This window comes from Candoia aspera, chromosome 4, assembly GCF_035149785.1.
Source record: "Candoia aspera isolate rCanAsp1 chromosome 4, rCanAsp1.hap2, whole genome shotgun sequence".
NCBI classification, from domain to species: Eukaryota; Metazoa; Chordata; class Lepidosauria; order Squamata; family Boidae; genus Candoia; species Candoia aspera.
In genome coordinates, this window is record NC_086156.1 from 110,287,632 (window position 1) to 110,312,177 (window position 24,546).

Consider the following 24,546-nt stretch of genomic DNA (forward strand, 5'->3'; position numbering starts at 1 on the left):
CCTTCTCTCAGCCTTCCTTCTGGTCCAGCTCTCGCAGCCATATGTTACTGCGGGGAACACCATTGCTTTAACTATGCGGACCTTTGTTGTCAGTGTGATGTCTCTGCTCTTAACTATTTTATCGAGATTTGTCATTGCTCTTCTCCCAAGGATTAAGCGTCTTCTGATTTCCTGACTGCAGTCAGCATCTGCAGTAATCTTCGCACCTAGAAATACAAAGTCTTTCACTGCTTCTACATTTTCTCCCTCTATTTGCCAGTTATCAATCAAGCTGGTTGCCATAATCTTGGTTTTTTTGAGGTTTAGCTGCAAGCCAGCTTTTGCACTTTCTTCTTTCACCTTCATCATAAGGCTCTTCAGTTCCTCTTCGCTTTCAGCCATCAAAGTGGTATCATCTGCATATCTGAGATTGTTAATGTTTCTTCCAGCGATTTTAACTCCAGCCTTGGATTCCTCAAGCCCAGCTTGTTGCATGATGTGTTCTGCGTACAAGTTGAATAGGTAGGGTGAGAGTATACAGCCCTGCCGTACTCCTTTCCCAATCTTAAACCAGTCCGTTGTTCCGTGGTCTGTTCCTACTGTTGCTACTTGGTCGTTATACAGATTCTTCAGGAGGCAGACAAGATGACTTGGTATCCCCATACCGCTAAGAACTTGCCACAATTTGTTATAGTCCACACAGTCAAAGGCTTTAGAATAGTCAATAAAACAGAAATAGATGTTTTTCTGAAACTGCCTGGCTTTTTCCATTATCCAGCGGATATTGGCAATTTGATCCCTAGTTCCTCTGCCTTTTCTAAACCCAGCTTGTACATCTGGCAATTCTCGCTCCATGAATTGCTGAAGTCTACCTTGCAGGATCTTGAGCATTACCTAACTGGCATGTGAAATGAGTGCCACTGTTCGATAGTTTGAACATTCTTTAGTGTTTCCCTTTTTTGGTATGGGGATATAAATTGATTTTTTCCAATCTGATGGCCATTCTTCTGTTTTCCAAATTTGCTGGCATATAGCATGCATTACCTTGACAGCATCATCTCGCAAGATTTTGAACAGTTCAGCTGGGATGCCGTCATCTCCTGCTGCCTTGTTATTAGCAATGCTTCTTAAGGCCCATTGAACCTCACTCTTCAGGATGTCTGGCTCTAGCTCACTGACCACACCGTCAAAGCTATCCCCGATATTGTTATCCTTCCTATACAGGTCTTCCGTATATTCTTGCCACCTTTTCTTGATCTCTTCTTCTTCTGTTAGGTCCTTGCCATCTTTGTTTTTGATCATACCCATTTTGGCCTGGAATTTACCTCCAATGTTTCTAATTCTCTGGAAGAGGTCTCTTGTCCTTCCTATTCTATTGTCATCTTCCACTTCCGCGCATTGCTTGTTTAAAAATAATTCCTTATCTCTTCTGGCTAACCTCTGGAATTTTGCATTTAATTGGGCATATCTCCCCCTATCACTGTTGCCTTTTGCTTTCCTTCTTTCTTGGGCTACTTCTAGTGTCTCAGCAGACAGCCATTTTGCCTTCTTGGTTTTCTCTTTCTTTGGGATGTATTTTGTTGCCGCCTCCTGAAGAACGTTGCGAACTTCTGTCCATAGTTCTTCCAGGACCCTATCTACTAAGTCCAGTCCCTTAAATCTATTCTTCGCCTCAACTGCATATTACTTAGGAATATTAGTGAGCTCATATCTAGCTGATCTGTGGGTCTTCCCTAATCTCTTTAGTCTGATCCTAAATTGTGCAATAAGAAGTTCGTGATCGGAACTACAGTCAGCTCCAGGTCTTGTTTTTACCGACTGTATAGATGTCTGCCACCTTTGGCTGCAAAGGATGTAGTCAATCTGATTTCGGTGTTGTCCATCTGGTGAAGTCCATGCATAAAGCCGTCTCTTAGGTTGTTGGAAGAGAGTGTTTGTTATGCTGAGTGAGTTGTCTTGGCAAAATTCTATCAGCCTATGTCCTGCTTCGTTTTGTTCTCCCAGGCCATGCTTACCTGTAATTCCAGGTGTCATTTGACTGCCCACCTTAGCATTCCAGTCTCCCGTGATGAAAATAACATCTCTTTTAGGCGTGTTGTCCAGTAGGTGCTGCAGATCCTCATAGAACTGCTGTACTTCAGCTTCTTCAGCATCTGTGGTTGGGGCGTATATTTGGATCACCGTGATGTTAGATGGCTTGCCCTGAATTCAAATTGAGATCATTCTATCGTTTGTTTGGATTGTATCCAAGCACTGCTTTAGCCACTTGACTATTAATTATGAAGGCTACTCCATTTCTTCTGTGGTCCTCTTGTCCGCAGTAGTAGATCTGGTGGTCATTTGATGTGAAGTGGCCCATTCCAGTCCATTTCAGTTCACTGTCGCCCAAAATGTCTATCTTTAATCTTGACATCTCACCAATAACCACATCCAATTTGCCCTGGCTCATAGATCTTACATTCCAGGATCCAATGGTGTGTTGATCCTTAGAACATCGGATTCGCCGTTCACCACCAGCACCGTCGGCTGCTAGCCGTCCTTTCGGCTTTGAGCTAGCTGCGTCATCACGTCTGGGGCTAGTTGAGCTCATCCTCTGTTCCTCCCCAGTAGCATTTTGACCATCTTCCGACCTGGGGGTCTCACCTTCCGATGGTATACCGACATATCCCTGGTTGTACTGATCCATTCAGTTTTCACGGCAAGAATACTGGAGTGGGTTGCCATTACCTTCCCCAGGGATTGCATTTAGTCTGACCTCTCTGTCATGACCTTCACGGTTTAGCTCATGGCATCATTTAGGTGCTCAAGCTCCAGCACCACGACAAGGTAACGATCCTTTGCTGAAGGGGAATATTGCTAGTGTTCCCCAAATGGGCTCGCTCTGAGTACGTTGGCCACGCAGGTTTTGGGCTACAGATAGCCCTCACTTAATGACCACAATTGGGACTGGAATTTCAGTTGCTAAGCAAAGTGGTCATTACGTGAATCTGACCTATTTTTATGACCTTTTTCTGGCAGTTGTTAAGCGAATCACCACGGGGTTTAAGCAAACCATGTGGTCATTAAGTGAATCATGTGGTTCCCCTTTAATTTTGCTTGCCAGAAGCCGGCCAGTAAGGTCGAAAATAGCAATCACGGGATGCTGCAACGGTCATAAATGCAAACTGGTTGCCAAGCGTCCCAATCGTGATCACATGACTGTGGGGACGCTGCAGTGGTTGTAAGTATGAGTACCAGTTAGTCAGTTTTTGTCAGCACCGTTGTAAGTCCGAACCGTCACTAAACAAATGGTTGTTAAGTGAGACTACCTGTATGCTGTTGGGGAATTCTGGGAGTTGAATCCCAGTACATCTGCACAGCACTAGTTCCAGGAAACCTGTGATGCCTCCGTCTGCAGCTGTGGCATCGTGGAAAGTATAGCTGTTTGCCTGTTGGAGTCTCGTAACTGCAGCTGTCAATCTTGGCACTCAGCTTTGGATTCCAGGAGCTACTTCACCACTCTAGTGATAAACAGTTCCGGTTGTGCCCAAAAAGATCCGGAAGTCACACTTCATTTTACAGTGGCTGTTAGCTCCTTCGCTCAGTGATTTCCCTTAGCATGGTGTGGCCTCACAGCATCACAGCTCAATTTAATGGTTCTATCCATCCCAGAGAAATTGTTTATTTTCCAGGAAGTGTGATTTTTAGATTGTATTGTAGTTTCATTTTCTTCTGGTCATGAGGACTAGAATCCTAACTGCCTGGTAGTTTCCTCCAGCCTCCCCACTGAATTCCTGTAGGTGGAGGGAGCCCCAAGGCAGCAGGGGGATGTCATAGAGCAAAATAAATTCTCCTTGGGGAGGAATAGATGATCCACTCCCATAACTATTAAATAGTCTTCCATTGCTATTCTGTTTACCTGGGCATGTCTCTATTAGGGGGTGGGGGACTCTTCCACTGGGTTGGGGCATGTTTCATCCTAAGATGGTGGTATTCAATCCTCCTGGCAGGACCAAAGCTGCTGTCACGCTGAAGCGCCACAGGTAGCCTTGCTTCGGACGGACCTTTCCGGCATTTGACCATTTTGCAGGTGAGCAAAAGAAGCAAGTCATGCTTTGCAACGAGTTGGGGCGGGCAGTGTATGATCTGAAAGTTGTTGATGATTGTGGCAGGGTATAAATCTGATGAATAAATCAATGTGATCTCTGCACCTTGGCCGCTCACTGTAAAAACATAGCATTAGCAGGGCGGAATAACATGCTTGGAGTTAGGACGCATCCGTGCTGACCTTTTGGCAGAGCTGAGCTGGCATCTGGTGAGTAAATGCCGGCCACGCTTAGGGCTAAATGATGCCCAGGCGACTTCCAAAGTGGTTTGGCCAGCTCTGACAAACAGGTACTTTTTTCTCTCTCTCTCCCCCTCCCTAGTGGAATATCGGAAACGTGCAAATCTGGGTTTGAAACAATGAGTTCGGTAGCAGTGTTAACACCCGAGAGCTTTGCTGAGCACCGCAGCGGCCTGAGGGATGAAGAAGCACGAGGTGAGACGGGCTCGCCTGTGGAGGATGCTGGGGCTGGAAGAACGTTGCTCGCAGCAAATGAGAGGCATGTTTGGAAACGTTTGGAAAAGCGGCGTTGAGTTGCTGAGCTATTTGGAAGATTGGCTGTAGTTTAGCAAGAGACCCTGAATGATGACACCAGCAGCCATCGCCAGTTTTTTGGCCTACAGCTCCCAGAATTCCAAGCTGCCACATCCTTTGCCACCCAGTGGGAGAGAACCGATGTACAGTAGTCTCCGTGCAAAAAATTGGCTATAAGTTAGAACCATCAGCCGTCAGAAACCAGTAGGAGAATATTGTGACATTCCAAGTTGTTCTGTTGGTCAGCTTAAAGTGATTTGTTTTTAATTTCAAAAGGACACCATAGCACCAAGCCTTTAGGTTTATAGTTACCCAGACCTTCTGTGGTTACCCATATCCTGCACCACTGCTGCAGCATTTGACTTTTGACCTAAAGGGCCCCCAAGCTTTTGTCTCTCGGTCTTAAGGGTGTGTCCCTTGATTGTAAAACAGGTAGTCTTGAAATCTGTTCTTCTGTTGGTTTTGGCCCTTTTTACCACCTTGGGTGAGAATCTTTAACTGCTAGTAACTTAACGACGGGTTGGCGCATCTGTATGTCACATCATCCCTACACGCATCTGTGCCCCATATTTTTGTACCTAGCGGAGGCGGCCCTTGCCATTCTAGTAAAAATAAAACAAATGAACCCAAAAGAAACAGATCCTAAACCCTCTTCCCCGCACCCCTCTATAAAGAGTAACTCCCTGTTGTCAGATACAAGAACAATAGCATAACCAAAATCAAATGTGAGCATCAGTAGGCTAAAGCTGCTCAGCGTTTGGACATTATTTGATCTCAAAAAGCTAAGGAGGTTGGATCTGGTTAGTTTTGGGGTTGGAGATCTCTAGGAAATCATAGGCCTGTAAGGCTGGACTGGGAAGTTAAAACAACATCCCAGGAGAACAGAATGGCCAAGCACTTCCATATGGTTGCTAAGAAAATGGCCTGGACTTGGCCTTGTAGTACTTGGACCCCTTTCAAAGGAGATGTTACCTTTAACTTCTCTCTTTCTGTATTTGCTGTGCGGTCCTCTTTTGACCAGATATTTGTTTCCTTGTGTGTCTGCACTCCTTCTCCTCTCTTGCTCTGAGCAGGTGGTGTCCCAGAAGATGAGGCCTACATCCCTACCTACTTGGAAGCTTTCCCACCGCTCCCGGAAAAGGGGGCCCCAGTAGAAAAATCCAGTGAGTTCACAGGAGTATGGAACAAAATTCGGCCTATCAAATCCTCTGTCATCACCCAGGTGGGTCCACGGAGGGTGGTGGGTGCAGTGCCCAATGTGGTGTGATCTTCCAGGGAAAAGGAATGGGTGGGTTGAAAAGAAACTTTGCCAATCTGGTTGCTTCCAAGTGGGTCAACTTCCATACCCAGAATTCCCCGGGCAGCATAACCATTGTTGAGAATTCTGGGAGTTGGTTCACACACCTAAAGGGCACCCAAGCTGGATAAAGGTGGTCTAGAACAGTGGGTCTTAAACTGGGGGTAACTGGGGCATACCCATATATATTTGTAATTGCTTGTTTAAGAATCAGTCCAGTTAGGGACTGCCACTGCCGAGATGCTTGTGTGAAATGAGAGTCAGGTTTGGGGGGAGGGGCAAAGGGGGTTAATGGCATTGTTGGAGACTAGGAAAAGAGGTAATTGGGTCAGTTTAAGAACCACTGGTCTAGAAAATTAATTATAAGTTGTGGAAATGAAAAGACAGAATTGCAATACTACCTCCTCTCATTCAAAATCTCTGTATTGAATTATACTCAGAAAGAGATAGGAATATCGGTGGGGGGCAGAATAGCTCTTTGCATCTTGCTGGTTGTAACCAGTTGGGTGCATTTGAGGGTCACATCATGTCGGTTCAGTGATTGGAAGGGTGGAAGACAATGGCCATTCATCTGCTGATGCGATCGAAAGGATTAAGGATGTTGACATGCTGGTCATTCGTATTGATTCCTGGCTTACACTTGTGCCTCAACATGGCCATTGCCCATGGACAATCTTTAGGTCCTGCGTGACCCCCAGTATCACTTTCGAGGTCCCCAGAAGACTCTCAGAGTTCCTCCCATTTGGGAGGCCATTAGGCAAAGTAATCAGCGAGCACCTGTTTCACCTTTCAAAATTCCTTTACTTTGTATGGTTTTAAGGGTCAAAATGAGAGTCTTTGGCCACCACATCCCCCCAGAATTAGGTGAATATTTAGCCTCTGTCCATTCCAATGGTGTCATGGTGTCACCTACCACATCTACTATAGCTCTTGAAGGCACGAAAATATTCCAGGGTGGAGGGGAAATCATAAAAGTGTTGCTTGTCCTCCAGCTTTGGAACTTTTTAGTTCAGAAAAAAGCAAGATGTCCGAGGTGGGCTGTGACAGATTTGAATGAAGGTATCCATAACCTGGAGGTTAATGGATGAGAAATTTTTTCCTTGGTACTGCAATGCTGATTCACCTCGTGGTGTTAGGTCATAATAGATGCGGAACAGGCATGCGTCCTTTTGCTCGTTTAGGGAATTCTTTATTGTCAGATGATGGTGCTTTGAGAGAGAACTAGATTAATTCATGAAGGATAGATCTGGTCATGATAGCTAAATGGAGCCCTCTATTTAGCTGCTTCCTAATAGTAGATTCTGCAAGTCAGTTGGGGAATAGTTTCTGCTTTTATGCCCCATAAATAGTCTTCGGAGAAATGCTTGATGACCACTCTGGGAAAGAGGATTGTGTTTTGGACCGGTTCCTTTGGCATGATCCAGCAAGGCCTGTTCTTGGGTGGAAATGTTGTAGCATGTAGACATAATGGCTGGTCCTTCGTGTCAGGTGTTTCATGTTCCTCTGGAAGAGCGACGCTACAAGGACAACAGCCAGTTTGGAGAAGGCGATGAGGCCAAAGTATGTGTGGACATTATGCAGAAGACGGGGGCTCATATTGAGCTTTCCTTGGCCAAAGACCAGGGCCTGTCCATCATGGTGACTGGCAAACTGGACTCTGTAATGAAAGCACGGAAGGAAATTGTTGCTCGGCTTCAGACCCAGGTACGCATCAAGCTCTCCTGCCCCACAGCGCCATTTTGGCTGTTTTTCGCCATCCCGTGCTGCCAAGCAGCCCTTAAACCGTTACCATCACCATTATTTAGGTGTTCCCAGGGTGGCACACTGACCTTGTAGTTGTCCTTTGAGAACTGGCAGCAAATCAGATCTTTTGTAGAAAGCTGCCATCAACAGAGTCCTGCCATTGGCCTGTAAGCTCAGTATTGTTACAGCACATACGAGCAATCTGCGGCCTTCAGATGTTGAATGTTTCTCATCAGGCTAGCCAGCATTCTGTAGTCTTACACCATCTGGAAGGTGTGATGTTGCCTGTCCTTAGTCTATGCTGGCAGTGACTCTCCACAGTTACAGACGGGTCTTCTCCAAGTTTATCCAGAGTTGATCTTTAGACTTTCTGCATACAGCCCGTGTCCTCCCCCGTTGGGCCAAATATTTTCTCCAAGACAGTTGCTATAGGCAAGGCTTGGACTTGTAAACACAACACTGCTGTGTAAACTCCTGCCCTTCCCCTGCTTTTCTAGGGCTGCTAGCAGATCTGCCAATCAGATGCTTCAATCGCCCTAATCCTCCTGTTTCCACAGGCTTCAGCTACTGTCACAATCCCCAAAGAACACCACCGCTTCGTGATTGGCAAGAACGGCGAGAAACTGCAGGAGCTTGAGCTAAAGACCGCCACCAAGATCAACATCCCACGGCCTGAAGACCCCAGCAGCCAGATCAAGATCACAGGCACCAAAGAAGGCATCGAGAAAGCACGTCATGAGATCTTGCTCATCTCAGCAGAGCAGGTGAGTGGCTGGGCACCCCTCCTTCCCTCCAAAGGCGACCGGGTGGAGGAAGGCATGAAGTTTGCAGAAGATTATTTTTAGCACCTTCTGCAGTTGAAGCTGCAACACCTTGATTCTAAAATGATAAGCAGGGATTCCAGGAGACAAGTGGCATGGATTGCTCTTAATTTTACCATATAGCTAACAAAATGCAACTTTACCGAGTACTTGTGTATGCATTTTTTTTCCTGAAAGGTGAGGAAGGGCTCTTACGCATTAGTTTCTTCTTGATTTCATGGGGAAGAGCTGCTGCCTTTTTTCTTAGGAGTCTTGCAGTGAAAATAAATCAGCTGTGTTTTAGGACAAGCGAGCAGTGGAGCGCTTGAACCTGGAGAAGGTCTTCCACCCATTCATTGCTGGGGCCTTCAACAAAACAGTCCAGGAGATCATGCAGGAAACAGGGGCACGCATCAACATCCCCCCGCCCAGCGTCAGCAAGGATGAGATCATCATTACTGGGGAGAAGGAACCCGTCTCCCAGGCTCTCCTGCGTATCCGCAAGATCTATGAGGACAAGGTAGGTGTTTGAGAGGTCCCTCAGGGGTCTAGTCTGTTGGGATATCTGTTGCCATATTCCTTATTCTGGTTTGGCAGCAGTTTTCTTTCCTATCTCCTCTTTCAAGCTACTGTCTTCTGCACGCAGAGCATGTCCTCTGCCAGTGATCTCAGTTCCCATCCCTTCCCAGAGCCAGAGTGGTTAGGATTGGGAGCAAAAAGTCTCAGCTTTCTTGGGTATGACTCCATAAAGTCCTAGAGTTGGAAGGGGCTAACAAAATATCCTGGATAGATGGAGACATGTCAAGTACAGCCCACCACTTTGGTTCCTCTCTCAAAATGCTCTATCGTTACCGTAGGAACTTTCTTCCGACGTTTAATGAGAATTTGCTTTCTGGGAACTTAAATCCATTATTCCATGTCTTGTATTCTGGGGGTGGGATAGAGAACAAACCTTGACTTTTTCCATATGATGTCCCTTCGGGCAGTTCTGTCATAGCCTCTTCAAGTTGTCTTTTCAGGCTGAATATTCCCAGATCCTTTAATATTCTACAGCCTTGCCACGCGTTATATAACCCCATCTGTGTTTTTGCGGAGCAGGATTTTGGATGTCTGAATAGAGAAATGGCTAACAATCCCAGGGCAAACTGGGGGAGGATGGGATTGTGTGAAGGCTATGAAGTTTGCAAAAGCCTTTGGTTGTATACAAGGGGCCTAATATATCCTTTGAAGCTGCATTTTTCTTCAACTTTTATGGCCATCAGGGACTGTGAAACTATGACGGTGACGTGGAGATGGCTCTGGAGGAGGTGAAATTTCAACCCCCTTTCTTCTTGTCTTGAAAGGTGAAAGGTCCCCTGTGCAAGCACCGAGTCATGTCTGATTCTTTCTGGGGATGCTGTTTCGCGACGTTTTCTTGGCACACTATAGAGTGGGCTGGTTTGCCATTGCCTTTGTCCTAACAGTCAGGAACCATGCTGAGACGAGGAATAAGTCTCTAGTGTTTTATGACTGCTACATTAGACAGAAAATCCTAACAAACTGAAGAAGCGTGGGAAAACCCATACAGATAAACCCCAAAAGTCAAGGCGGGTCTGTTCTGTGTCTCTTTGAATGGCTGCTCAACTCCTCACTACTACGCATGCGTTTTCCCCCCTGGATAGGGGCCCCTTCCTGCTCGCCATCAGTGCTCATGACAGCCTTCCCCAGTCGCCACCTTCCCCAGCAAGCTGGGTGCTCATTTACCAACCTCGGAGGGATGGAAGGCTGAGTCGACCTGAGCCGGCTACCCGAGAGAGAATCCAGCTTCTGCTGGGATCGAACTCGGGTTGTGGGGAGAGTTTTGGTTGAAATACTGCCGCCTTCCACTTTTGCGCCACACGAGGCTCCTCTTCTTATTGTCTAGGGGTTTTAAAAGATATTAATACAATAGGTTCGCTTGTGTGCTTTATAGGGGACATTTGAGTGCCCGCTCAGAAGAGGCTTAGAGGTGATGGTTTGCCCATCCATGGGAAACACGATCAATTAACAAGGATTTGTTTGTGCAGAAACTGTCCTGATTACCAGGAAACACACTGAGGCGAGGACTTGGTCTCTAATATTTATTACTAGTACTTAACAAGAATCCTAACAAACTGAAGAAGCGTGGGAAAAACCCAGACATATAAACCCCAAGGGTTAAGGCGGTCCCGATCTGTGTCTCTTTGAATGGCTGACCAGTTCCTCAGTGCTACGCATGCGCTTGACCGTCTGGGTGGGAGCCCCCTGCTGGCCATCCTCACTCATGACAGAAACCACCCTTTACCTTCTTACGATCATCAGTCTTCACATATTTGCCGCCTGTAGCTGAACAGAAAACCCAGCAATTCCTCTACGCAGGCAGTTTCACAGCAATTACCATGTCTGTCTTTTTATCTCTGTCACCCGAGTGATTCTCAGTAGAGAAAATGAGAAAATTACAGTTCTAAGAGAAGGGGAAAAAATACAGGGACTTTGATGTAGATGCGTATTTCAGCAGATACTAACCCTCCCTCCTGTATGAGAAGAAACAGCGAATATTTCTCACACAGATCCTAAGTCTCTTTCAGCCTGAGTGCAGCACTTGGAGGCTACACGGATGTGTCCATATAGTATTTCTGGGCGGCAATAAGAACTGGTTTTGCAACTGTTGTCTTTTGTGTTGTTGTTGTTGTTGTTTTTAACTTCCCAGTGCTGTTCAAGTCTTGGGTCTGATACTGCTGCTTGAGATCAGCTGGGGTCAGCCTTGCGAGGAGGTCCAGACAGGAAGCACAACTAATTCTACTTTATTGTAAGGTGACCTTAATGGAACCTTGCAAGTCTGAAAGTGCACTTCTCCCCCATCACCCTTGCAGCCCAAGAAACTAGGGAGGGTCCCTTCTGAGATGTTTGCCATGCCCCATTCCTTCTGCTGGCTAAGCTGCCTCTTACCTGACCATTCCCCTGGCTGTGGATCTTTCCCCTGGCTCCCAAGGTCATTTCCACATCCCATTACAGCTGGCTCAGGGCTGCCACCTACTGTGAGCTGCCTACTCTGTGCACTTTAAAAAAAAAGCTTCCTCTATTTGATCAGGGGCATCTTTATTATGGACCATATCTTGCTTAATAGGATCGTTTAAACCACGCCGTCTCAGCGCTGATGTTGCGCCAGAGTATGTGAGATGGGTAAGCATCAAGCCTGAGGAAAAGGTGAAGCGTCATCTCTCCTTCCCACAGGATTGTTGGGAGGCTCCCGCTTAGGATGGCTTTGCATCCTTTCTTGGTTTGAAGCTGCCTCCTGCTGTCTTTCAGAAGCGCAAGACCACCACCATCTCTGTGGAGGTAAAGAAGTCCCAGCACAAGTACATCATTGGCCCGAAAGGAAACACCTTGCAAGAAATCCTAGACACCACCGGGGTCTCGGTGGAGATGCCACCCCTTGAAAGCAGCTCAGAGACCATCATTCTGCGTGGGGAGCCGGACAAGCTGGGACCAGCCCTAACTCAGGTCTATGCCAAGGTCAGGCGCTGCCACAGTCGCATCGAGGCCTAGTCAGCTGTGGGACCCTTGACATAGGACCAGAACAGCAGCATCGTTAGTAGCCAGGCACCTTGGCTGTGGAGCTGAAGTCAATAAAATAAACCCAGCTTTCCCCTAGATTTTGTGTAAGTTAATTGAAAACAGACAAGATGCACGCAGGCTTTAAAGACCAGCTAGGCAAAAATGTTGCGTCTGTGCAGAAGGTATTCCTCTCTCTCTGTGTATGTGTGTTTCCTCTTTTTTCTTTTGATTCCATGCCTGCTGTTTCGTTTAAAATAAACTGTTGTATTAGATCAAGCGGGTTCCATTTTGTTTAGGTTAGCGTTTTGTGTGAATTTGGCCATTGTAAACCATGAACAGGATGCGGTGTGCTTGTGAACGTAGTAAACTGGGTTTTTTCAAGAAACCATGTTTAAACAAACTGACAGAGTAGAGGTGGGCAAACTTTGGATGGCCAAAAGTGGGATTAAAAATGGGCGGGGGGGGGGGCTTTACCTAAGGAAACTGTTGGGCTTTGGAGATTTCCCCCCCCCCCATTTTTAACTATGACATTCTTGGACTTAAAATACTTCTTTCATTTGTTTCCTAACTCAGAATGGAAGAAAGGTTAGTTTTCAGCAAAATTGGATGGGTTTGAGCAGCACAAAATGGGGATTCAATGGCCGTGTGAATCCCAGAGGCTGAAGATTACCCAACTGTGGCTTAATGGAGTCGGGTGGCTTGCAAATCTGATTTAAAAAAATAAACAAACATGAGTGTAAATCCTGGAATGATACTATAACAGCACCTAGAGGCAGAATGCAGATATTGCAGCACTAAAAACACTTGCTGGTATAGAGATGTGCCAGCATTGATATCTGGGGAGCACACTCGAACCAAAAACCTGTCTGTAGCCAGGTTTTCAAAGCCACTCTTGTGAATGAACCCCTAAACTCTTCTTGCCCTCCTGTCCCTGCTCCCTAGGCGAAGAGCGTGATGGTAGCTGAAGTAATGGCCCCAGCCTGGTTACATCGTTTTATAATTGGGAAGAAAGGACAGAATATTGGCAGGATTACCCAGCAACTCCCTAAGGCAAGTATTCCTAAAATAACAAGGCTATAAATAAAATAGCCAGAGTAAAATTTCTGGTTTAATGCATGAAATATTGTTTGAAAAAAACATGCCTGTCCCTTGAGGATATTGGAAAAGCAGGCACTAAATTTGAATAGTCCAGTGTGTCTCTTTGCCTTCCCTTAATGGATTGCTGGAGCACCTTGAATATCAACCTACCAGTTTCAAGTCCATACAGTTTTACTAGATGAGTTGCCTGCACATATCTTGTTTGGAAATAGTTTTTAGTTACCAAAAGAGAATGGTGGCTTAGGGCCTGCTGCAAGGGCCCTCTCTTGCACCTCCCCATATAAACTAAAGAATGCTTTATCAGATCTGTTGGAAGACACATGCAACCCTTTTTGATGGCAGACACACACTACTTGCCTTTTTTTAGGTTCACATTGAATTCACGGATGGCGATGAGAAGATCACTCTGGAAGGACCCACTGAGGAGGTGGAACTGGCTCAAACCCAGATTCAGGAGATTGTTCGGGACCTGGTGAGCCCTCCTGTGAATCTTAGATGTACTTTCTCTCTCTTTGTCCCTCACTATAGCAGGGAAGAACACCCCTTTCAGGCCTGGGGCAGCAATTCATCTGTTTCCTGCTTGGCAGTAGTATGAATTGTGGCCAGTGATATTATGAGTGTCACCCATTGGAGAGATGGTGCAGAACTGTTTAACCCATTCAAAAAAGCAGAAGGGGGTACTTAAAGCACCCATATTGACTTTCTTCAGGTGCTATTTCGTCTCTTAAAACTTCCTCAAATATGCAAAAAGAGTAATCCAAAAATTGGAGCCCTGCCTATTCAGCGGGGTTCCAAATAGGAAGCTGGAAGACTGCAGGTTATCTCCCCCAACTGTCCCGGCGCTTGGCCCCAGCTTTTGCCATGTTGCCAAAAAGGGCGCTGGGTTTTCCAGCGGTGGGGACATCTTGGAAAACATCACCAAAATTGTATCGGGGGAACAAGCAGACTCCAGTTCACACACCCATTCCAAACCCGTGAACCCTGAAAATCCATTAAGAAGCATTTTTCAAAAGAACCTAAGAATATCTTTGCTGTTGCTAGGATAAGTGAGAGGTGAGTGTGCGAGGCCTATTCAGTCTTACATTAGTGCAATTGCTGGTGCACGAGAGTGACTCCTGCTGTCTTGAGATGAAAGGCTCCATTTTTGTCTTGCAAGTCTTGTGCCTCACCACCCCGTCCTCTTCTGCAGCTCAGACGAATGGACTACACCGAAGTGCTTATTGACCAGAGGTTTCATCGTCATCTGATTGGGAAAAATGGAGCCAACAGTGAGTCAGGCTGATCAGAAATCTGGGGCGGGGGGGAGAACCCTGAAGGATTTGAAGTGGTTGAGGTCGCATTAATTTCCTGCCAATCTCTGTAAAGTGGAAGAATACGCACAGCTCTAAATAGCCCCTAAGTCTTTTCTGCTAACATTTGCCAGGATGGCCAGTAGGTGGTGGAAGCCAGCTCCCTCTTCTTCTGCCAACTCAAAGAGATTAACCAGCCAGCCCTCTTCCCATTCCATGCTGGGTAGCAATTTTTTCTATGGGGACTCTGACTCTTGCGTATGTGACTTGGCTTAGGGCTGTGGGCAGCGGTTTCCCTATCCCCTTTATAGCCCCACAAAATAAGTTGATCTTGCCTCAACCCTGCAACACAGGTTAGCTTGGCAGAGGGATTAGCTCAGGGGTCCTCAGGGGCTCCCAGGCAACTTGAAGGGGCGGGTGGGCACATTTAAAAAAAAAAACCTGATCATCCTCTCCCAGACAGTGAGAGCTCTGGGCCTTGTTCCCTTTCTGATAGCACAAAAGTCCAAGGCCCCCTCTGATGCATTACATTAAAATTTAAACTATTCAAAGTAAGAAGTGTGTTTATTTCTTGCTCAACTCTAATCCTTCAGAATCTGTTGGTTTTATTCATAGGGGCCACACAAATTCATTTATAGTTTTAGGGGGGTCACAGCAAAATTAGAGAACACCTGAATTTATGATCCCCTGGGGAGTTTTGTGGCTAGCTAGAAATGGAAACCCAGGTTCCTCCATTCCTTGGTGTTTCACCATCACACTTTGCTGGAGAGCGGGGAGATAGCAGCCCTCCTCAGGGAGAAGAGGACTCGCATCTGATGCTTTCTTTTCTGTACTTCCTCCGCAGTCAACCGCATCAAGGAACAGCACAAAGTCTCTGTCCGCATTCCTCCTGACAGTGAGAAGAGCAACCTGATCCGGATAGAGGGAGACCCTCAAGGGGTTCAGCTGGCTCGTAAGGAGCTCCTGGAAATGGCCGCTCGGATGGTAAGGACAGACAGTGCCTTGACTGCATCAGGTGTCTCCCTGTGTATTTGCTAGAAGTCCTCAGGGGAGGGATATTTTGCCCCTGTCCAGAACTCGTCTGCCCCAGCACACACACAATTTGTTGGTTTGGGACAGGGTGCAAAGCCTCTCACGAATTTCATTTTCCTTCTCCTAGGAAAATGAACGCACCAAGGACCTGATAATTGAACAGCGCTTTCACCGGACAATCATTGGGCAGAAGGGCGAGAAAATCAAGGAGGTCCGGGACAAGTTCCCAGAAGTAAGGAGTTCCCCCGAAGCACGTTCGGCTGAAGCTTGGCTTGGCATTTTGCAAAAGTATTTCCAGGTTGCCGGCAAAATATAACCATTCGTTTTGTGATTCTGGGTAGCTTTGAGTCTTAGTGCCTTAGTTTAGTTTAAATTATGTGTTTTATTTTATATTTTAATTTCATTGCTTTTCTATCTCATCCTTTTTCTGTGACACTTGAGAAGGCATATGTACAAGTCTCTCCTCGTTTTATTCCCATTGCAGCAGCCCTCTGAGTAGATTGAGCTAAGTAAGGTCTATAGCTGCATAAAGACTTGAACCCACCTTAATCCTGAGATTACACTTTCTCTGTTTAGCACTGGACACCCTTTAAACCCAAAGACTGGACTGAAACTGAAACTGAACAACTTTGTCTTCTTTACAGTTTTGTTGTATTATCTGCAAAGGTTGTTAGATAAAGGTATCTATTGCTTCATGTTCAAGCAAATACATTTAATGCAGAATGTGTTTTTCTGTGAGTCTCTGGCTTTTTAAAAGGAAGATACAAGATCTTCAGAAAAGTGTTGAAGGTGCAACTATTTCTCAGGGTTTTAATTGTTAAATGGCCTTGGTGCCAATTTTGATTTAACGTTTATATGCTGTTTTTGTTTTGCTTAAATTTAATTAGCTGTTTTGAAAACTTGCCAGAGGGGAAGTAGGGTGGGGGGAGGTACACATCAAATTAATAAAAGCTGTTTGAAAGTCTGTTGGCAATACTTGACTGAAATATTACAAATGAGAAGATGAGTAATAGATGCTTTATATAGCTCAGTGCTACTTACAGGAACAGGGCTTCAAGCAGAAAAATTGGTTCAAAACAAGGTGAATGTAAATTTGGCTAGATTTTTGTATCACCCACATTCTTGCCAGGTCTCTGCTTTGCAATAGGACTTAAATAATGGGGTTGTACATATGGGAGCCCACCCCTCTACCTTTTCAGACTTTACATGTTCTGCCCCTCCACCCTACAGGTAATCATCAATTTCCCTGACCCTTCGCAGAAGAGTGACATTGTACAGTTGCGTGGGCCCAAAAACGAAGTGGAGAAGTGTGCCAAGTACCTCCAAAAAGTCATTGCAGAGCTGGTGAGTCTCACTGGCTGAGTTTCCAGAGAAGCCAATCTACAGTGGAGTCCTTCATGCCATTGGGGAAAAGGATACTGCCTCCTCTTTTCGGTCACTGGGGCATAGAGAGGAGATAACATCTAATGTCTTTTGAATAGCTGCTGCTCTCATGATTCTGCTTGGTGTGGTGAGCCACCATGGCCTACATTCCTTGCGATGGTTGGGATAGAAGTGGGCAATGGCAATATGAGGAGATATACAGTGCTGAAGCTGTCATCCTGTGACGTTATATGGCTAACACATCTCTACGCTACAGAGTCTGAGCAAGTCAGAGACTGGGCTGCAAGGCCACCTGTGACGTGGTCCGTCCATCCTGTCTTTACTTCCAGAAGCCCAAGATACATTAATGGAGGCTAATAGATCAGGAAATGAAATCTCTCTGGATTAACTCCCCTCCCTCTCTGTGCCTTAGATTGAAAACAGTTTTTCCATCCCGGTTCCCATTTTCAAGCAATTCCACAAGAACATCATTGGGAAAGGAGGCACCAATATCAAAAAGGTAAAAGGGTGAGCCCCTTCCCAACACATCGGTTTTTCCCACCTCGCATATTACATAATGAGGCTTTTGGTAGTCTGACCTCCCTGTGCATGTGTGTGTACATGTGCACATGCGAGTTGGTGGTGGTACATATCCCTTTTTATGGAAAGGGTCAGTGTTTCAAGGATTTAAGCCTAGGGATATCAAATCTAGCACATTACATCACAGTTTAATACGCACTAGAGTGCTCCCAAGTCACACTGGACTCCAAAACTGTTGAGATTCCCAAGCAGACTGACCCTTGGCCAGGCCAATTTGGGATTTGGGGATTTTGAGATTCTTCCTGTTTGGTGGGCACCAAATAGGGGTAGTCAACACCCACTGTGAATATGTTGTCCAAGTAGGTTCCTGGCAGACAGTCCTATCACTTCACTTCTACCTCCACCCATCACCTCTGAGGGCAGTTCCTTGTAGAGCTCATTACAGTAGTCTAGCCTTGAGGCTCTGGGGTTTGATGTTGTCTCTTCACAATAGATTCGAGAGGAAACCAATACCAAGATTGACCTCCCTACAGAAAACAGCAATTCAGAAGTGATCCTGATAACTGGGAAGAAGGCCAACTGTGAGGATGCTCGGGATCGTATCTTGGCCATCCAGAGAGAGCTGGTGGGTGTGTGAACCATTTTCCTCCTCCTCCTCCTCCTCATTCTCAGCACTCTGAAAGAAGCTACCCCAATGCCTTCCACTCAGGATGCAATCTGGAACAAGGTGTATGTGGGGCTGCCCTTGAAGAGCACCTGGAGCCTCTATCCAATCCACTTAGGTGGGCCCTCAACATAATGTGTTGCTGCCAGGAGGTGTCACTAGCTCCTTGTTCAGTTTTAGGCCCTCTTTAAATATTGGCATCTGGGCTTTTAAAGCTTCACATAGCTCAAGACTGGGCTGTCTGAATCACAACCTTCTCCTGCACAAAACTGCTAGTCAGTTGAGATCTTCTGACAGGATCTGGTGGCCTTTTGAGGCCTGCAGCTAGCTGCTACTGACGGAGAGAACCTGTGATGTGGATTTTACAAATTCCCCACTACCTAAACAAAAGGAGATTTGATAAAGTACTTCTAGACAACTTAAACTTTTTTTAACTAAAATTATGCTGTGAAAAGCTTTCCAGTTGCCCAGGGAGTTCATTTCTCCCCCTAAACAAATATTATAATTTTGTCCGTAGCGTACTTGGTCAGGTTTCCAGGAGAGATTCAGAGCTTTACTGAGGCTACAGTTGATTCCAACCACTGGAACGCAGGACATCTCAGTCACCCAACCAGTTTAATGTTCTTCATAAGCATCAAGCTTGTATGTTTCATTGACATGTTTCCGGAAGCTTCCATTTTGTCTGCTTTAAGCCAGAGTTTGTTGCTAGGCCCTCAAATGAAGAACCCTAATTTAGTATCTGTTTACTATTCAGGATCTTAAATCAGATTCCCCTGGTTAAGGCAAATCCCGATTGGGGATGCAATTGCTGAAGCTGTGAGTATTCATTACAGCAATTTCATCCAATGGGTTCATCTGCATCTATGCATGGCAGAAGAGTTATAGAGGACTCTGACCACAGTCTGATCAGCATGGGAGTGAATGGCCTTTGGGGTCAGAGGCTACAACTCAGCATCCCAGTGGTCCATAAGAAGTTTTCCTGTGACATGTTGATATCACTTAGCAGGAAAGAGAGGCTAGAAAATCCCCCCCCCCTTTTTTTTTAAAAAAATTTGGTTTGGGAAGAGTGGAAGTGAAGTATTTTGCCTTGCACTCCCATTCTCATCCTTAGAATCGCCCATCCCTCAAAAACCAGATTCAGACAAAAGCCATGGCAACCACCAGCCATTGTGCCATGGAACATTGGTTGTACAACTATTTTTAAAATGTTTAATTTTAGTTGATATCTAAAAACACAAACAGAAAAGCAAGTAAGAAAAACAACAAAAGGGGTTTTAGAAACATTCTAAAGTTAAATAAAAAAACTTCAAGAAAAGTTTTAAAAATGAACAGTGCATTTTTAAATATACCAGTTTAAAACTTCCCAACATTATATTCAAGTCGCTATTCAATAATCAACAAGAAAAACCAGTATAATATGAATTTCAAATCAAAATGAAAAATTGCGGTGATTTCTGTCTAATCTGGCCTCATTCAGCAAATCAAATAAAAGCCTTATGTTAAAAGAAACCCAAATGCAGCACCATGCTGCATGTTTCTTTCAGATGCAGCACAAACTCACCTGTAGAATTGTAATCTGGGAATGGTTTCCAAGATAATGGCACAATCTTGGGGGGCTTCTGAGGCCACAAGGTAGGGTGCTACAGAACTGAAGCACCCCTAGTTTAGCATGTTTCTAAACCATGGGTCCTGGCTTGTCCAAGTTTGAACAAGCCATAGAGAGGAGCAAATTGTGATCCTATTTCAAATGATGCAGTTAACAAAATACGATGCTGTATGTTGTCTCTTAGCCATCCGCCTCCCTGATTTATCAATAGTTTACCACCAGGTGTTAATTCACCATTAAGATATATTATGGAGTGCCTTTTCATATGAACAGGGCCACGGATAATTATAAGCTTTCTTGATTTGCCTTGCCTGAAAAGTTCTGTGTATAAATATGTGGGCTTCGTAAGTATAGTTAACCTGAAATTAATACATGTTTTATATTGGATTTCTCCAGCCTTTCACAAAGTGGTGTACTCTAGATTGACAATTATCTAGACAACGCGAGGATGGTGAATTACCCCTACCACTTGTCCAGTTTGATGTGTATTTGGGCTTGTAATAAATGCTATTAAATGATGCACTTCTAAAATGGAAATTCATCTACAAACTTGCCATCCTAGATGGCAAGTCATGTTGGTCCCTTTTAATATCATTAGCGAGTACCTGTCCCATGCTTGCAACTTTTTAAAAATAAAAGTATGTCACGCTCCCCGATCAAGCGTTCCCAGAACATCTGACTGGACTCACATACATGAATGAAGTTAACATGTGCAGCCCTTGCAAGTCAGCAGAAGGGAGGGGGAACAGGCAGGAGTGAGAAGACCTCACGTTTGGACTACCTTTCATGCCCAAGGTCAACTGGCTGAGCCGTTGCAGACACCTGCAAGAGACTGGCCTGCGCTGAGGGAAGGGAGGGCTGCATACCAAAGAGGGAAGGGAATCTTGTACTCATCGGGCGGTTTAAGTTAGACAAAGCGCGGGAATATCCATTTGCAACTTTTTCATTACGCTGTATACTGCTCCCATTAAAAGATTTCTACTGTATTTACGTATGAATTGGATTTAATGGTAATAGAGTGTTGCAGTCATCACATAAAGTTGCGAATCAAATTTTATTGAACTCTACCTGGAGACGCTCATACCCAGAAGAGAGTTCAACAGCTACAAAATGGCAGATTCGACATCTGAAGATCCAGTGCAGCAGATGGAGAGAGAACTGAGATGAATGGAATGGAGATTTGGAAAGAGAGGGAGCTGTGGGAATCTCCTTACCTAACCGAAGTTGTGTGGTGGGGATAGACACAGAGCTAATTACATGGAATGTTACCAGGGGATCGGGAGCACAAGAGTCCTGGCTCTAGCAGTCCATCACCCAGACCTCAAGGAAGTGGAGCGGACACCACTGGGTGATGAACGACGATGGCCACGAGACTGGCAAGATGGGACAGGGACCGAACTCACCCCTGCCCCTCGCCAATCAACTGAGGTGCAATCAAAGGACCGAGGAGCCAGGCTCCGCGTGTCCTAACAGTCAGGAATCACGCTGAGACGAGGAATAGGTCTCTAGTGTTTATTGCTGCTACATAAGACAGAAAATCCTAACAAACTGAAGAAGCGGAAAAACCCAGACAGATAAACCCCAAAAGTTAAGGCGGGTCTGATCTGTGTCTCTTTGAATGGCTGCTTAACTCCTCAGTACTACGCATGCGTTTCCCCCCTGGATAGGGGCCCCCTCCTGCTCGCCATCAGTACTCATGACATCGCGACTCAGAGAGTGAATGAGAGATCACCCCAGAGAGGATACAAACCATCAAAGCCTGAGTAACGTCCATGGAGACAATACTGCAAAACGTGTCATGTCTCTGGAGCGGGTGTTAACTCAAATGGAAGCAGCTTCCGGCATGTCTTCAAGGAGGTCTACCCCTGAGCCGGCACCAAGGAAACAACCGCTGAAGGCAAGAAAAGCAGTAGAACCTCAGTTTTGTGGGGAGCACCCTTGAAGGACACATAAGTCTACCGTCCCCCAGAGTGGGAAGCCGGGATTTACACATTAAAGGGATCCCCAGAAGTTGTCCTTTTTCATGACCAATGTGAGCGCTTTTATGAAGGAGTTTGGGGACACCTTTCCCACCAGGTACTCTAAAGTGAATCTAGTAGGCTCCAGATTGAAGGGACCAGCAGCTGACTGGCTAGTACAGCTGCATGACGCTGAAGCGCCTGAACTTCAGCACCTGGATGATTTCATGAGCACCCTCAGAGAACGTTTTGAAGACCCACTAGCAAAAATGAGGGCTAAATCCGCGCTCCAGCAACTCAGGCAGGGTTCAAAGACTGTGACCGAATAGGCTATAGAGTTTAAGGCTCTGGCAGGAAAAATCAGTGAGTGGTCAGAGTCAACCAAAGCAGATTATTTCAAAGGGGGCTTACAACCCGAACTGCTTTGCTGGGTGCTGGGAAGGGGAGATCCAGTGGATCTGTCTGGCGGGAGAAGTAGAGAACACGCAATTTCAATTTAGATGCCAAGTGAAAGCCCAAGCAATGGGGAGAAACACTGGGGCCCCAAGTAGCCTGCAGGCAGCTGTGAAAAAACAAGGTCAATCCTGGGATGAGGAAAAAAAGCACCAAGCTAAAAAGGGATTATGTCACAAGTGTGGGAAAGACGGGCATGGAGCCTCGGGTTGCCCTAAAGCGGGACCTGCAGCCAGCACAAAGCCGGGAAGGAAAACTTCAGAATCTCCCCCAATAAAACGCAAGGGATCTGCAGCCATGGCGTCAGCTCGGAGGGAGGAAGCATTTTTCCTCTCAGAAGACTCTGGCAAGGGGTCAGAAGATGAAACAACCCAGCCGGCGGGAAACGGATCCCGCCTGCCTTGAAGGGCACCAACAGACAGGCGGAGGATGATGGGCGCAAAGATCCTTTGGTAAGTGACAAATGTCAGACTTTACTGGTGGGGGTTCAGTTGAAAAATTTAAGAAGTAAACGCAAAGCTGATCTGGTTGCCATGCTGGATTCTGGGTGCACCAGATGTTTAATTCACCCCACTATAGTAACAGGGCTGGACTTAAAAGTCAGGAAGCTGAAGCACCCTACTGTGTTTACACAATTGGATGGCTCCGCAGCCCATGGGGGACCGGTAGAATATTATACAGAGCCTGTAGCTATGCGAATAGGAAGCCACAAAGAGACTTTGCAGTTCATAGTGGCACCTATAGCAAACTATTTATTGATTTTGGGACTACCGTGGCTTAAAAGCAGGAAACCTGTAGTGGAATGGGAGTCAGGAAGCTTGGAATTTAAAGATGGATTTTACCAAGGGCTTTCTTGCGAAAAACGAAACCAGGAAGGTGAAGTGGTGGGCATTATGGTTAAAACTAATTCGGGATATACCAGTGAGTCTTACCCCTTGATCCCATGGCAGTACAGAGAGTTCGTATGTCACGCTCCCCGATCAAGCGTTCCCAGAACATCTGACTGGACTCGCATACGTGAATGAAGTCAACACGTGTCAGCCCTTGCGAGTCAGCAGAAGGGAGGGGGAACAGGCAGGAGTGAGAAGACCTCACGTTTGGACTACCTTTCATGCCCAAGGTCAACTGGCTGAGCCGTTGCAGACACCTGCAAGAGACTGGCATGCGCTGAGGGAAGGGAGGGCTGCATACCAAAGAGGGAAGGGAATCTTGTACTCATCGGGCGGTTTAAGTTAGACAAAGCGCGGGAATATCCATTTGCAACTTTTTCATTACGCTGTATACTGCTCCCATTAAAAGATTTCTACTGTATTTACGTATGAATTGGATTTAATGGTAATAGAGTGTTGCAGTCATCACAAAGTATTTGAATCCTTCCGCCTTTTTTTTCTGTTTATGCATTTTTAGACCCAGACGTTTCATTTTTTTTCTAGCATGTTTTTGATACGTTACTGCTAAGTCTCTCACCAAAGGGCATCACCTGTTGGAATAAACAAAAGAAATCCAGCATAATGTATTTGAGTGGGGAGACTATCTTTTACTTTGAACTTGGATTTTGTAGCCCTTCTCTTCTTGTTCTCAGGCTAATATCAAAGAAGTGGATATCTCTATCCCAGCTAAACTGCACAATTCGCTGATCGGGGCCAAGGGGCGGCTGGTGCGCTCAATCATGGAGGAATGCGGTGGGGTGCACATTCATTTCCCTTCAGAAGGCTCAGGCAGTGAGAAAGTCACCATCCGAGGGCCTGGCGAAGAGGTGGAGAGAGCAAAACGTCAGCTACTACATCTTGCCGAGGAAAAGGTATTTGGTTGATAGAAGTCAATCACTAACTGATGATTTGGGGAGCTGAAGGTGCAGAGGAAACCGCCTTACAGGGCTGGAACTGGACCAGCCCTGGATTAACTATTAAGCAAAATAAGCAGGTGTTTAGGGCATCAAGGAAAGGGGGGGCACCATAGAGTTTTTCTCCCTAGCTATCATCCATCTATCTATCTATCTATCTATCTATCTATCTATCTATCTATCTATCATATTTTTATCACCGCCCATCTCCCTCATACGGGGGACTCTGGGCGGTTCACAATAAAACAGTTTAAATTCAATAAAATTGTAAATAATATCATTAATCCATAAAAATCAATATCAGTAAATAAATATAAATGTAATGAGATCCAAGCAATGGCAGATCTAATACCACCCAAAGGGGAACAAGACTGGCCTCGGCAGGATTAGGGAGCCAACCAAGCCCAAGAGTGGCTCTTCCTCTCCCCACGCCAGGTATGGTGACAAAGCCAGCCCTTCAATCATTTCCTGAAGTCCAAAAGAGAGGAGGCCAGCCTCACTTTCATGCCCTTAACTCTCTTCACTGCCACACTCAACTTCAGTTTTCAATGAATGTTTGTATTTGCGTTTTTCCCTTAAAGCAATTGCATTCAAAATGCATTCAGAAGTGTTGAAAATTTGCATTTTTTCCCTGCTGCTTCGTTATAATAATTTGCTTATGTTGCGTACTGCTATTTAGTGTTACACATCAATAATAATACTTTTTAAG

The 24,546-nt window shown here is 45.6% G+C and overlaps 1 protein-coding gene across 1 annotated transcript in view; it reads left to right on the forward strand.

Moving 5' to 3' along the window:
- Window positions 1-24,546, forward strand: part of LOC134495838 (vigilin-like) — a 61,808-nt gene that overhangs the window by 24,572 nt on the left and 12,690 nt on the right. Inside the window, exons 2-17 of the mRNA XM_063301505.1 lie at window positions 3,969-4,048; window positions 4,386-4,498; window positions 5,671-5,819; window positions 7,383-7,598; window positions 8,195-8,401; window positions 8,742-8,957; window positions 11,744-11,950; window positions 12,935-13,042; window positions 13,458-13,562; window positions 14,280-14,358; window positions 15,224-15,363; window positions 15,539-15,643; window positions 16,642-16,755; window positions 17,207-17,293; window positions 17,807-17,938; window positions 23,577-23,795. Coding sequence (XP_063157575.1) covers window positions 4,423-4,498; window positions 5,671-5,819; window positions 7,383-7,598; window positions 8,195-8,401; window positions 8,742-8,957; window positions 11,744-11,950; window positions 12,935-13,042; window positions 13,458-13,562; window positions 14,280-14,358; window positions 15,224-15,363; window positions 15,539-15,643; window positions 16,642-16,755; window positions 17,207-17,293; window positions 17,807-17,938; window positions 23,577-23,795 — 2,160 coding nt within the window. The 5' untranslated portion in view covers window positions 3,969-4,048; window positions 4,386-4,422. The remainder of the gene's footprint in view (window positions 1-3,968; window positions 4,049-4,385; window positions 4,499-5,670; window positions 5,820-7,382; window positions 7,599-8,194; window positions 8,402-8,741; window positions 8,958-11,743; window positions 11,951-12,934; window positions 13,043-13,457; window positions 13,563-14,279; window positions 14,359-15,223; window positions 15,364-15,538; window positions 15,644-16,641; window positions 16,756-17,206; window positions 17,294-17,806; window positions 17,939-23,576; window positions 23,796-24,546) is intronic.